The 15,149-nt window shown below is 44.8% G+C and overlaps 1 protein-coding gene across 1 annotated transcript; it reads right to left on the bottom strand.

Annotated features, from left to right (window-relative positions):
• Positions 1-2,064: 2,064 nt before the first annotated feature.
• Positions 2,065-11,759, bottom strand: LOC311520119 (alveolar macrophage chemotactic factor-like; the record flags this gene model as incomplete). The annotated part of the gene is made up of 5 exons (XM_084627359.1): positions 2,065-2,530; positions 3,939-4,022; positions 6,595-6,721; positions 9,817-9,904; positions 11,730-11,759. The coding sequence occupies 5 exons, from the start codon at positions 11,757-11,759 to the stop codon at positions 2,506-2,508; spliced, it is 354 nt and encodes a 117-aa protein (XP_084483485.1). The 3' UTR covers positions 2,065-2,505.
• Between the last annotated feature and the right edge of the window lie 3,390 nt (positions 11,760-15,149).

The raw sequence follows: 15,149 nt of genomic DNA on the forward strand, positions 1-15,149 counted from the left end.
GTTGCAGCCAGACCGTGATATTTGTTTTGGTGCACCAAGAGGTCAACCACATCATAAAAGAATGATGCAACCCTTGCAACAGAATGGAAATGTGTGTACCACAAAAATTTAAAGTGAAAAACTTTTTCACTTGTATTAGTAAGATGTGCCAGGCTTTGATTACGTAATGCCTGAAGAATGGCTGTTCTCTCTTATAGCCCAGCCCGTGGGCAATGCAATTATGCAGCCATGCAAACAACCTCATAATTCTAGATTTTCAAAAAACTAACTGCATAATTTTGTTCCAGAATCTAAGCTTTTATTTTTTTAAAGTATCTAACTCATTTGGTTATGAAAATAACCCTCAAAGTGTGCCTGAATCTTCAGTCAGTCACAAACTAGCTCTCAAGGAGGTGTGAACTCTCCTGTTCACTTCAATGGGGGTGTTAACGCTGAGGCCTAATGATGACAATCTAAATGTCATCTTTAATTACATCAGTCCTATCATTTCAGCAGAAATGCCAAGCCAGTGGCCTTCCACTGTTGCTGGATGTAATGGCAGATATCGGGATGAAATGCAATAGGGCAGCTAGTACTATCAAGGGTTGCTGGGGTGGGGAGACACATCTCCTCTCAATGCCAAAAGCCTAAGCTGCCACCTGGATACCAATAAGCAAAGCTGCAACCTCCACCTTCCCGGATGCCAAAAATAAATAAATCCTAGAGTATATTAAGCAAATACCAGAGAAAGTTCTCACCTTCTTGGGGAAGAGGTGGAAAGGGATGAGATGATGTGACTTTGGTAATGCTACATGATTTTTTTCCGTAATGTTCTCAATTACATTTGGATTTTTAAATTTAGCGCGGATCACAGAGAGCTGTTTCCTGGTGGGGAGTTTTAAGAACAAGCTGTTAATGAACTGTACGTTGTCAAGGGGTATAACAGGGCAGCTGCCTCCTGTGTGCCCCTTGTGGCCAGGAGTGGCTCTGCAGCTCCCTGCCTCTCTTTCCCCTCTTCAGGGCCCCTTAAGAACTTCACGCAGTCTTTCTCGTGGCTAATACCACCCCTGCCTGGGACTAGTTTAATAAGAAAAACACTTCAAGCAATCTTCAAGGTCCCAAAATAAAGTCCATCACCACACGATGATCTGACAAAGATTTTACAGAAAATTCACTTTTTTAAAAAAAAATTTTGTCAGGTAATCATGTAGCAGGCTTTACATTTTCTCAGATGCTACATAAGAACTCAGGTAATGACACCTGTGGTACATTCAAAATGAATATATCTCTTATACCAGCAGCTGTGAAGTAATCTCTCCTATATGTTGTCTGTATGCAGGTGATGTTGATTTTCTATCCATAATACTCACGATGTCGTGGTTGTCTTTGGCTGAGATAGCCGGGGATTGGACTGAATGAGAACCAGATGTGGATGGCATCAGAAAAGGAATTTGGTGGCTTTGATGCCCTTTTGAAAAAGAAGAAAATCATACCAAATCTCTATTGATTCTGGATGTAAATGAAATTGATTTTAGCAAAATATTTTTTATTGCTAAAAAAATTGCAGCCAAGTTTACTTCCCTTGAAAAACAGGCACAGCAATTCTGAGTATTGTATACAAAGTCACCTAGAACTGCATCTATCAGCTACTCAGCTTCAGTTTTCAACTCCATTTAGCCCATGAATAGGTGCACAGAATGCCATGGATGCAACCTGCCAAATTATGAGCATGTTTTATCATTTTAACAAAGATATAATATTTTATAGAATGATTGTAACAACCACTCATACAAACTTTCAGAAGTAAAAGAGGGGGGAAGCATAAAAACCATCTTCACCCTGGCTGACATCTTAAAATGTGACAGCACGCCACATGAAAATGACAGAGATGAGTGATGATAAAAATAGAATTACTCTTTTTATTGGTGTGCAGTTTTCTGACTAGTGATGAAGATAATATGTATAAAATCAAGAGTTCAGCATTTAAAATACTGAAGACATTCAAAGTAGTACAATTGTTTCACAGTCATCAATGACATTGCTTCTTGCTATTAACAGTATTGTATCAATATACACAAACTCTTTTTTGCATTCCGGGACACTCCAACTTACACTTTTGCTTCATTCATTTTTCTCTTGCATGAATAAATGTGACACTGCACAGCTTTTCAATGTGAAACTCACAGATGGCATTGCTTTAAAGGCCAATTCAATAAGGGCCAAATCCTTGACCCTTTGAAATCAATGGGAGTGTTTCCTGTTGACTGTACTGAACCCAGGATTCACCTCCAAAAGCCCCCACAGTAAAGTGTGCAGCATGATCATGCCATAAAACTCACAAGTCTCCTGGTTGTGTGACAGTATATTTACTCCAGCAGCTTCCTTTCTCAAACTAACAGTCTGTATATGGGATGAGTCAGTGTGGACAGAGAATGAAAGAGTAAAACAAACTACGAACAGCCTGGCCTTTGAAGATACATCATGGCTGAGAATTCCGCATGGGGTTATGCATTATCTCCGCTTTTCCTATTTGCGCAGTCTGCCGGATGAGCTGTAATGCAAACATTGCAACAAATCACAACATATACAATACAGAGAGCTCATAGGACTGGAAGGGACCTCAAAAGGTCATCTAGTCCAGTCCCCTGCTCTCATGGCAGGACTAAGTATTATCTAGACCATCCCTGACAGGTGTTTGTCTAACCTGCTCGTAAAAATCTCCAATGATGAAGATTCCACAACCTCTCTGTTCAATTTATTCCAGTGCTTAACCACCCTGACAGTTAGGAAGTTTTTTCCTAATGTCCAACCTAAACCTCCCTTGCTACAATTTAAGCCCATTGCTTCTACTCCTAGCCTCAGAGGTTAAGAAGAACAATTTTTCTCCCTCATGCTTGTAACAACCTTTTATGTATTTGAAAACTGTTATCATGCCCCCTCTCAGTCTTCTCTTCTCCAGACTAAACAAACCCAATTTTTTTCAATCTTCCCTCACTGGTGATATTTTCTAGACTTTTAATCATTTTTGTTGCTCTTCTTTGAACTTTCTCCAATTTGTCCACATCTTTCCTGAAATGTGGCACCCAGAACTGGACACAACACTCCAGTTGAGGCCTAATCAGCTTGGAGTAGAGTAGGAGAATTACTTCTCATGTCTTGCTTACAATACTCCTGCTAATACATCCCAGAATGATGTTCTCCTTTTTTTTTGCAACACTGTTACACTGTTGAGTCATATTTAGCTTGTGATCCACTATGACCCCCCAGATCCCTTTCTGCAGTACTTCAATACAGCCAAAATGCCATGGCTAGCAAACTGATTTTGATTATGTGGAGGAAATATTGTCTTCCGGTTCCTAATGACCACTTGGCAGAACTTGAGTCCATTTTTGTTTGTGCGAATGAAAAGTTGTCAGAAACAATTCTAAATACAGCTTGCACAACCAGATATATTAATTAGCTCTCCGCCGGTTATTCACACCCACACACAAGTGAAGCCTTGTCCTAGTGACCCTTCTTTGGCCCAGTCTCTGAGGCAGGCCAGACAATATACAGCAGAGAAATGCAAGGCTCTCCCTTTGTGGTGCGTCAGCTCCTGTTAACTTAGGAGAGACCAGAGCCCAAACCTTCAGCCTAGGTGTCTCAAATGGCAGAGCAGAACACTAACCAGAAGAGCACTGGCTTACCCATGTACATTGGTAACATGCTGCATATCGCTGGGATATTTTTAAGATTTATGGATGTACCCCGTTTCTGCTATATTTCAAGACTTCTGCTAATCCCCGTCTTTCTAGATTCCTGGCATTGTATTGCTCAAATGGGCCTTCAGATAATGAGCACTTAAGATCACATAAGTGTTTAGACTGAAAGGAATCTGGGGATTATTTCTCTTCAGAAGACCTGTGGCAACCCGCCCTTTGGCAGAATAGTTCTAGTAACACAGTCATTTCGACAGCTACCTGCATAAAATCCTCTTAATTATCATCTTCACCCATTTGGCCTCGGGATCCAAACAGATTTGCTGGCTCGTCTTCAATGTCGCACTGGAAGGGAGTGAACAATTTGTTTAAAATAATCTTAACGCTTTGAGAGAGTCTACAAAAAACAGGGGCCTGCAGGCTAACTTGCGCTCTCACTTGTGCTCTTCCACCCGCCAGTGATGTCACTGGAGCGGCACAGCTGTAAGTGAGTGCCAAATTTGGCACAGATAGTTAATTGTCAATACGCGCCCTTTGAAAACGCACACTTTGTTCATGTGAAACTTAGACTTACACTCTGAGACTGATTCTGATCTCATTTGCTCCAATTATTCACCAGTGTAACTCCACTGACTTTAGTACCTTTACTCCTGCTTTACACCGGAGTAAGTGAGAGCACAAGGAGGCCCTTCTACTTTAATATATAAAAAAGTCCCTCACAGGAATGGATGTTCAAAATTATTTGCTAACGCAGTGGTTCTCAAACTAGGGCCGCCCTTGTTCAGGGAAAGCCCATGGTGCGCTGGGCCGGTTTGTTTACCTGCCGCGTCTGCCAGTTCAGCTGATTGCGGCTCCCACTGGCCACGGTTCGCCGCTCCAGGCCAATGGGGGCTGCAGGAAGGGCGGCCAGCACATCCCTCGGCCTGCGCCGCTTCCCACAGCGTATGCTACCAATATTGGTGTACGCCTGACTTTGAAAATCTGGCCCTAAGCCTGTACAATTTTTAAAGAATCATTTTGCATTTCAACTGTATAAATGATATATAATGAAAGACCGTTTAGTTATGGCCCTTCCTTTGGTGTTTCCATTTATCTCTAAAAAATACCGTAAGGGTCAGATACTTCCCAAAATAAATGCAGGCAGTTCCCATTAACTACAAGGAGAGCTCTGCTAAAGCTCAAGGGGCAGCCTGTGGCTCTTGAAGTTTTGCCTGATCACGTCTATGAAAGAAGTAGTTGTGAAATCTTAGTATCTCTTGCTGAGTAGGGCACAGAGGTGCCCCGGGTGTACTACCCCTTTAAGGAACCGTCTGGCACTTACAGCTCAAGCAAGCCTGCAAGCAGTCAAGGATCCCCTGTGGCTGGGCAATTCAAAAAGGAAAAAGAAGCTGGGTTGGACTAGAAGCTGTGCAGGCTGTTATGGGCTGTGGTCTCTCTCAGGCTCTAAGGGCCTAGCCTGGCCAAGGCCACAGACCTTTGTTTTGCTGATTCAGTTTGAGAACCCTGAACCAGGGCTCTGCGGTAAGGACCTTATGAACTTCTGTTCACAATTGCTCCTTCCCTGAGGCAGACTTAAAGGGAAGATAAGTGTTTTGTTAGCTTTTTTTAGCTTCCCTCTGGGCTGGATTCTTTCCACCATGTAACATATAGCTCCCCTGTAATGAGAATAACCCTATGGTAAAATCTCTGGCGAATGCAAAGGCGAACTGCCGAAACCTCAGGCTACGTGTGTCTATGTGCACCTTGACAGTGTGGGGGTCAAGTCTCTGGGTAGCGCTATTTATGGCCCACGCACATGTGGAATTTATGTGCTGGGGCCGGTGACCAGCTGTGAGGTCTGTATCAATAGTTTTCCCTCACCACCTCAACCAGTGAGGGCTCTGCTGCAAGGAGGTGGTAGCCAGTGGCTGCATCAGCCTTTCAGCCAAGAGCTTCTGTGCTACAGAAGGCTTGGCCGAGTGGGGATGTGGGCTGAGGAGTCCTGGGGGTGTGAGTGAGCAGGGAAGTCTCTGGCAGGGTGACTCCATAGGAACCATGCTCTCAAGGAGCCGGAGGGAGACTCGGAACTGCAACAAAGAGAGTGGGCCTCGGTGCTAATCCTGGCCTGTGGAGGATTCGCCCAGGGCTACCAAATCTGGAGTGGGAACAATCGAAGGCTTGCAAGAGCAGATGGTTGCCATGCAGGGCTCCTAACTCTGTAGAGGGAACAGTGGTGCGAGTACAGTGGTACGGTCCAGTATGCTGTACCAGTAAGATATTTATAGTTGGTACAGTATACTGGAAAGACACAGGAGGAGCCCAGCCCCGCCCCGTCTCCAGTGGTTCCATGCAGCTGCATCTCCTGAGTCCTCCTGCCTGGGGTCTGTACAGCAGAAGTCTTTGGTGCAGTGGGAGGAGGACAAAGTCCTCCCCCCCACACACCAGTAACGTGGGTTGGATGTGGATCATGGGGAGGGGACGGGAAGAGCTCCGGGACCCCAGGCTGGGGGTAGGAAGGTGTCATGTGGGGCATCACATGCAGAGGTCACATACACCCCCCTACCTTTGTGTCTCTCCCATAAGTGCAGCATACCAGCAAGAAATGATTTCTACTTGCACCACTGAAAGGGAAAGGCCACATGGCAGGTGCACTCCTCAGCTATACAGGAGCAGGGCTCTGCTCTTGTGGGATTTAGGAGCTCTGCATGTCGGGTACCTCCTCCTCCTTCACAACAGCGTATATTTGCCCTGCAGGTGCCCTGCTTCTCCAGCCTATGGTGGAACTTCTAAAATGATGGATGAGCAAACCAAATACCTCGGAAATGGTAAGAGAATGGTCTTCTGGGGACAAAGCGAGGGTTTCATTCTCCAATGCTGTCAATCTTGCAGCTTTCACAAGCATGCCATTCGGATGGCTAATGGCTTGGTTTCAACTTACATGACTTCCACGGTGCCGCACTGTGGGCCTTTGGGGACGATTTCCACATGTACCAAGTGATTTGGTGACCTCAAGCCTGAGGCCGTCTGGAGACACCGACGCCGCAACTCTCCACCCAGAAGTGACTCTGTGAGGAAGGAAAGTGAGGGGCATCACCGAGGGAGGAACTTAACTAAGTTAATGCTCCAAAGAAGTGTATGGAAGGGAGAAAAACCTGCTGCAGGATTTAAGCCACTCTCTAACTAATGGGGATTAGGACAAGACCTTCTTAGGATGCCCATTACACTAGATCTGCCAACTGTAGGGTTTGTGCATCTGACACTGTCAGAGATAGGATATGATCTATCTTAGGTACTTATTTGGCCCCAGCTACCATAGTACCTCACAATCTGTGATGGCTTTTTCCACACAACACCCCTGTGAGGTAGAGTATCCCCATTGTACAGATGGGACCTGAGGCACAGAAAGACGAAGTGGCTAGCCTGAAGTGTAGGCCTGAGACCTCATCAAACCCTCCCACCCCCCATATTAAAGCAGCCTTGGGTGAAACTCAGGGAGTTAGTTCGCCACGCACATTGAAAAAAGAAATGTCCTGCTGCTGATAAAGCACCCCCACCTCAGGAATGTCCCTAAGGAGAGTTATAACCACCCAGGTTGTAAAGACGCTGGGAAATTAGGGAAGATACAGAACGAGACTCCACAAATGGTAAGATAAGCTTTGACCAGTGTCTTTTGCTGATCCTCTGCACAAATAGAGAAAGTCACAACTAAGTTAAAATTTGGGCATGAAAGAGAAAATGTAAAGGACTTGGGAAGGAAGGAGGACACATAAGTGCCTGTGCATAATTGGTTACAATTTTTGTTATTTAGGAGTGTGGGATAATGTGATGGGTTTAGTAAATTTGAAGGCAGGAGCTAGTTTTATCTATATAATGTAAATGTAAAACAATGCTCTCTGGGAACCATTTCTGGACTGCAGTTCAACATCAAGCTGCTGGAACTCTGGCCCCGCTGTGACCTGCAGAGGCATCGCCAGGAACCCGCAGATGAATGACTCCTGACTGGCCATTGTCTGTATATTGGGAGTGGTGAGCATAAGAGATTTGCTTGGTATACGTATTCTGTGTGTGTTGCTAATAAATAGATGTTTAGAGCACAACTGTGTAATGCTCTTTCACTGGGAAAAGCTTCTGTAGACCCCTGAGGTAAAGGGCAGGTATTTAAATTGACCAGGTTTCTTCCTGAGCCCCATGGGTAAGGATAGGTGCCTTACACCCTGAGCCCTTGGAAGGGAAAGGGTGGAGGTGCCTAAACTGGCCAGGTCACACCTTGAGCCCTTGGTAGGGTATAGGCAGGCTGCTTTAAATTGAGCAGGAACAGAAGTTACACCAGAAGTCTCTGGCCTAGCAGGGACTTGACCCCAGGTCTTTCAGTTCCAAGGCCAGCACTGGGTGCAACGAACCACAGCTCTGAGCCATGGCTGTTTCTATGTTGTGCCTATGAACAGAGATACACTACTTCTTCCACCTTTAACCGCCCACCATTTGAACAAATGAAATGTCTTTGACACAAAGGAAAGGGAGGGCAGAGGGGGCTTGATGCTGCATAGTGCAGTGACAGAGGCTTGGGAGTGCAAGCTGTAAGCAAAAGGACGAGCATGACAGAGAGCACGCAGGAACAAGCATGCTGTTACACAGCTGCCCAATTACTTGTGGCTAGCAATTGGAGGGTAGCCCGAGTGAGGTGTGTGTAGGGAAGTGTAGCACATTTCCATGTGGAGGTTTCAAGGGGCTGGAGACTGACTACCCTGCTGTACTTAGACCTCGTCCTCCTGCTCATGGCGGTGCTGGCCCACAGCAGCCTTCCACGCCCTACTCTTCCTCCTCCCCTCACAATCACAGGGCTACAATCCAGAGGCTTGTATAAAAGGAGAGTTAAATAAGGACACTCAGACTTATATTTTTATGGCTCAGCTCACGTTCTCTGATACAAGACACAAACCTCATAATCCCAGTCAGGAAGGGCCATGTGGTACCCGCTTTTAGCAGAGCCTGCCGGAGTGGGATGGAGGAGCCAGGAAGTCCAATGAGATTCCCCTTGTCGTGTGGCATGACCAATAGTGGCTCCCCTCAGGAGAGAGGAGCTGTGTGAGTGGGACACTGATGAAGCAAGAAAAGCAAACTCTTACTGTACCATGTGCTCGTTCCTCCGTGGTGCTGCCCAGCCCCCTATTCCCCTTCACAGATCCCTTGGAGACAATACTGCCATAGGCTCCTCTGTCCACACCTGACCAATATCTCCCTGTTTGCAGCGTTGCTGTAGCTGTGTTGGTCCCAGGATGTTAGAGGGACAAGGCGGTGAGGTTTTTACTGGACCAACTTCCGCTAACGAAAGAGACAAGCTTTCAAGCTACACCGAGCTCTTCTTCTACCTCCCGGTCTGAGAGCCACACAGGAGTGAGGCAGAAACGAATACTGCTAGAAGCCTAGTTAATTTTTTATGCAAACATCCACTCGACTAGCCAGCAGCACACAGCAGCTGCTCCATGGCTCTACACTTGACCTGTCCCCATGGAATTCCCACATCAGCCTAAAGTCTTCCGCAGCCTTAACAGAAGAGATGGGGACTGATCTTCCTTAGTTCTGCTCTTCTCTCTCCCGCACCGGTGAGGCTTTCCTGTCCTATTGTTCTTTGATTTGCTCACCACCGCACATCACAAGGGAACGGAGTCTAGGACCCTAAAAGACTGGAGTAGATCGCCTGAAATAACTATCTGAATACAGACTTGAAAATCAGTTCCCCCTTTAATAACCAGCTAACAGCTGAGATGAGGTTCTGTGTCTCCTGGAGCAGTGGAGATCATGGACACCTCAAGCAGGGGAAAGACTTGGAGTACCAGAAATGCAGCACACTACACTGTTCCTGTATTCAGGGTCTGATTCGGATCTCATTGCATCTGTGTAAATCGGATATCACGTCACCAAAGTCAGTGGTGTTCCATCCGTTTAAAACTGGTCTGAGCTTAGAAGTGAAGCCATAGCTGGAATTCTTTTAAACTATGCATGCGCTCTGTGTGATTTGTTATCTTAGCCAGTGTGTGTGGAGAGTTTAAAGCAGTTCAGTAATTGAATACACCATTACATTAAAACACTATCTTTTGTCTGCCAATACTGTAAAAGGCAGTAACAAGGAAAAAAGCTAAAAGTACTTGGAATTGCTTACCACGACAGAAGCCTGTGAGAGTAAGCAGCAGGAGGGACAATGTGATCTCGTTGTCCACGGCTGCTTTGCTGGTTTGTTTCTTGCCTTGCTTGTGGTGAACAGCTACTTAAAATCAACTCTGTGGTAACTACAGACCCCTGTGGTAGCATTGACACGCTTATACAGTGTGGTGTGTGAGGGAGGATCTTAGATGAGGCTGAGATTACAGGGTTTTTACAGACTAACAACCCAGAAGTAAATTGGATTTGTTCTGCTTGCTTTAATTCCTTCAGGGCTTCAAGAAACTAGTAAAATGATATGATGAAAGGGATGAGCTCGGTGTTGCGTTGTTCACCAGCTGCTGAATTTCATACGCCCAATCTCAGCTCGCTCCTGGTTCACCGACGTAATACAGGAGAAACCGCCGCTAAATCCGGGGGGTTGCACACGCTGACGCCTAACTGGGGGGTATGTGACAGGATGATCAGACCTGTCGATTGAAGTGGAGTAGATGTGATGCAAGACAATGACAGAGGAATAAAAAGTAAATGGTATCACTCCCCAAAATCTGAGGCTTTTTTCTAATATGGTGGTATGTCACTGGAGTGAATTAAACAGGTTCTTAAGAACTTATTGTCATTTCTGCACTTGGTTACCTGTTTTGCTCTACAGTGGTGCAGGAATAAGTAGAACACACCTAAAATAAGATATACATGAATTGAATTAAATAAGATGGATGAGTTGCCTAATTATCAAACTAAGGCCATGACCCTGCTAAAACTTAAGCATGTACATAACTATATGCGCTGTGATTAGTCCCAGTGGACTTTGTGGAACCACTCCCTGAGCAAATTTAAAGATGTGCATGATCAGGGTGTAGCATCACACCAATGTAAGGCTAGAAGGGAGCTCAAGAAGTGATCTAGTCCAGCCTGCTAGGCTGAGATACACTTAGGTCATCAAGTAAACTGAGACCCTCCCTGACAGGTGTTTGTTTAACCTGTTCTTAAAAATCTCCAGTGATTGGGATCATAATAAATAATAGCATTAATTGATAACTTGCTCTTATGGAGTGATTTTCATCTCAAAGCACTTACAAAGGAGTTTAGACTCATCATCCCCATTTCACAGATAGTGAACCAGGGTTAGGACCAGAAAGATTCTTCACTATGATGGGAATCAGTTTAGGAAAAGAAGGCCTAGAACAGACACCTGTTTATATATAAAAACAGTTTTCAGGGCCTCTGCAAACTCTAGGTGTAAAAATGCCATTTTTTTTCGTTTAGACATTATTTTAAGAGGGTAGCATCGCTCCATCTGGCTACATCTTTACTGAATTCTATAGGGGGTATTTTCAGAAGGAAGTGTTAGACCTATAGACACAGTGCATAATGCATGGACCTTTTTTTAGTGGGTAGAAAAACCATTTGCTGCTTGTTTATGGAATTTGAGTTCTATCAAAATACATGGAAGGAAATGGGAGTCTGGCTGTTTTATCTCATATTACATTAGAGAAACCACATGATGGTGTGGTACAGAAACCTTTGTCAGCATGAGTGTGGGACGGTCACACAGCATTGCAAATCAGTGCCAGTAAATCCTCTAGGCTCCACCACCATGCAGTCTTGGACACAAATACAGGAAAAATGAACTAGCGTGGAGCTGCTTTGTTCTTACTCATTCTGTGTATCCCTGCGCTTGGAGAGCTAGCCTGCCTTCTCAAGATTGAACAGAGGAAAATTCTAACTGGTGTTGGAAATTTCTTGAAGTGATGTAAAATAGCTTTTCTATAAATAACATGATTTTAAGCTCAAACACGTAGGAGCTTTCTAAGGTTACAAGTAAATGCTCACTCCTTTAGAGGTGGTACTCCCCTTTTCCCAGTGATGTATGGTTCACATTTCCAGCCCTGATAGGTAGAATGCTTATTGTACCTTAAACCTGTCCCTGGTGTAAGAATTCATGTTGCTTATCTGACCCCCCTCCCCCCAGACAACTGTGATCATTGAGTGTGTGGTATAAATTCCCATTTGGGAGGAAAGGAGTGCACAATTAGTGTCTGGTTGAAGCTGCTACTGTTAGAAGTAGATACAGCAGAAAGTACAGTGGGCAGAGTACAGGTGGGTTGGAGAAAGGTGCATGACCAGTGCAATTTATCAGATAGATATCACCCCCACTTATATGAGGTGTCTTACCATGCTGACCTACATGCTTAAATGTATGTACATGTATAAATGCTCTTTTGCAACAGGGCCTGATGTTCAGAGGGGTTGAAAACCCACAGCGCCCATTGACATCGCTACTGTTATTTGTTATTAGTTACTATTATCGTCTGTTATCCTACTGTTATCTCTCTTCCTATACTTGGAGCGTGAGCTCTTTGGGGCTGGGCCCTTTTCTCTGGCGTATGGTTGTGGAGCACCTAGCACAATGGGGCTCTCCAGATGCGATCCCAATATTTACGAGAGACACTGTGGCCTATTGGTTAGAAGGCCTGACTAGGCCTCTGAAGCTCTGGGTTCTAGTCTTGGCTCTCCCACTAGGCTGGTGGGTGACTTTGTGCTTGTCACATCACCTCTCTGTGCCTCAGTTTCACTATCTGTGAAATGGGGATGATGAGTCTAAACTCCTTTGTAAGTGCTTTGAGATGAAAATCACTCCATAAGAGCAAGGTATCAATTAATGCTATCATTTATTATGATCCCAGTCATTGAAGGTTTTTAAGGACAGGTTAAACAAACACCTGCCATTGATGGTCTCGGTTTAGTTGAAGACCTAAGTACATCTCAGCCTAGCAGGCTGGACTAGATCCCTTCTTGAGTTCCCTTCTAGCCTTACATTGGTGTGATGCTACACCCTGATCATGCACATGTTTCAATTTGCTCAGGGAGTGGTTCCACAAAGTCCACTGGGACTAATCACAGCGCATATAGTTATGTACGTGCTTAAGCCTTAGCAGGGTCATGGCCTTAGTTTGATAATTAGGCAACTCATCCATCTTATTTAATTCTCACGCCTGACGGTGATAGGAAAAATCGTTCCTAGCTAACAGAGCAGAGTTTCTCACACTGGAGGTCCTGACCCCAAAGGGGTTCACCAGCCTATTGTCGGGGGGTTGTGAGATCACAAGAATGTCACGGGGGGAAAGAGGAGCTGGGGGCGGGGGGGGGTACAGCAGCCACTGCTCTCTGGCTGCTCAGTTCTCAAGGCAGTGCCGCCACCAGCAGCAGAGCCGTGAGGGTGGCGATAGCATGAGTATGCCCCTGTGGGTCTGTCCAGTAATTTGCTGTCACCTTTTGGGGGAGGTCGTCACAGCCTGAAATCTTTTCAAAGAGGGGCCCAGCACAAAGAGAAGTTTGAGAACCCCTGTCATGTGGGAAACCTGCCGGCGAGGAGAGGCTTGATCCTGACTCCAGTGGGAGTCGGACAGAGCCCAGAGTGAACCCAGCGGTCGTTTTTTCCCATCGGCTTCAAATTCACCCTCCCCCAAAGAAAAACTCGTGGACGGACCTTGTTCCTACACGTGGATGTTGCTTCTGTCTGCTCTCCAGTGCTCAGATCTTAAGGGAGCGAGTGTATGTTGCTCCCTGCAACCTTAGACGGGCCATGTCCTTTAGGTGTGGCACAGTGTCAGGTTTTCTATGAAAACTGCTGTGGTGCCGATGAAGGGTTCATTTATTATGGACCGAATTCTGTCTTTGGGCCCATGTGCACAATTTCCCCTCTCCTTGTCCCTGTCTCTGCCTCCGTTTTCCCTGTCATCTTGGGACTCCAGAACCTGGTCTTGTTGAGCCAGACACGCCAGCCTGCTGCAAACACAGGCCCAGGTCTGAACCACGTCCCCCAGAAGCTGCAGAATTAACTGAAAATGGCTTAGAAAGTGCTCCTGTCTCTAGCACCCAGATACCCAGCTCCCAATGGGATCCAAACCCCAAATAAATCCGTTTTACGCTGTATAATGCTTATGCAGGGTAAACTCATAAATTGTCCGCCCTCTATAATACTGATAGAGAGATATGCACAGCTGTTTGTTCCCTCAGGTATTAATTACTTGCTCTGGGTTAATTAATAAGCAAAAAGTGATTTTATTAAGTATAAAAAGTAGGATTTAAGTGGTTCCAAGTAATAACAGACAGAACAAAGTAAGTTACTAAGTAAAATAAATCAAAACACGCAAGTCTAAGCCTAATACAGTAGGAAATTAAATGTAGGTAAATCTCACCCTCAGAGATGTTCCAATAAGCTTCTTTCACTGACTAGACCCCTACCTAGTCTGGGTCCAGCAATCAGTCACACGCCCGTAGTTACTGTCCTTGGTTCCAGTTTCTTTCAGGCATCTCCTTGGGGTGGAGAGACTATCTTTTGAGCCAGCTGAAGACAAAATGGAAGGGTTTCCAGGGCCTTTTATATTCTTTCTCTTGTGGGCAGAAACACCTTTGTTCTCCTGTGCAAGATTCAGCAACAAGACAGAGTCTGTAGCCACCTGGGCAAGTCACATGTCTATGGATGATTCAGCTTTTTTCAGGCCGACGCCATTGTTTACATGTTAGTTTGAACATTCCCAGGAAAGCTCAGATGTGGATTGGCATCTCCCAAAGTCCATTGGCAGTTAAGTGTTTCTTGATTGGGCACTTACTGAGAATAGTCCTTTCTCAAGAAGCTGACCAAATACTTCACTGAGGCTACTTAGAATCAAACAAGTACATAGCCAGTATTCATAACTTCAAATACAAAAATTATATAGATGTACAGACAGCATGATTATAACCATCAAACTACAACCTTTCCAAAGACACCCCACTTGGCCTCCTCTGTACAAGAACTGGTGCAACCATAGGACCCTGGCGGCAACAGTGATCTATACGGTCAAAGTTCATGTCAATAACATCACAGCAGGCACTCACGGTTATGAGTCACTCCAGATAGCATGCCAAGGACTTCAGATGGTACAATTTAAAAAACAAACAAACAGAATTGGAATTTATGTAATGCCATTTCTGAATCTCTTCTTCTTCCTACCCTTGAATTCTTGTCCAGTTTATATAATCTGATTTCCAACTGTAAACTCTGTAAGGCAAGGCCCTTATATTGTACACATTTTGTATTGTATCTTGCATTTTAAAGCACTAGATTATTATAGCGATGCTTACAAAATGTGGAAGAAATCTAATCACCTTCTAAGAAGAATTTACCATGGTCAGATAATGTGGTCCCTTTTAAAAATTGCACCAGAGCATAAATATAATGAAAGATTGTTGCAGGAATGTTTTGGTGATTAAATGGACTTTTTGATTCTGGAATTTCCATTGTATGATCCTTGTAGGTTTATTCAGTTTTTTTAAATAAATAAATGT

This window comes from Lepidochelys olivacea (assembly GCF_965140295.1).
Source record: "Lepidochelys olivacea isolate rLepOli2 genome assembly, chromosome: 4".
Lineage (NCBI taxonomy): Eukaryota > Metazoa > Chordata > Testudines > Cheloniidae > Lepidochelys > Lepidochelys olivacea.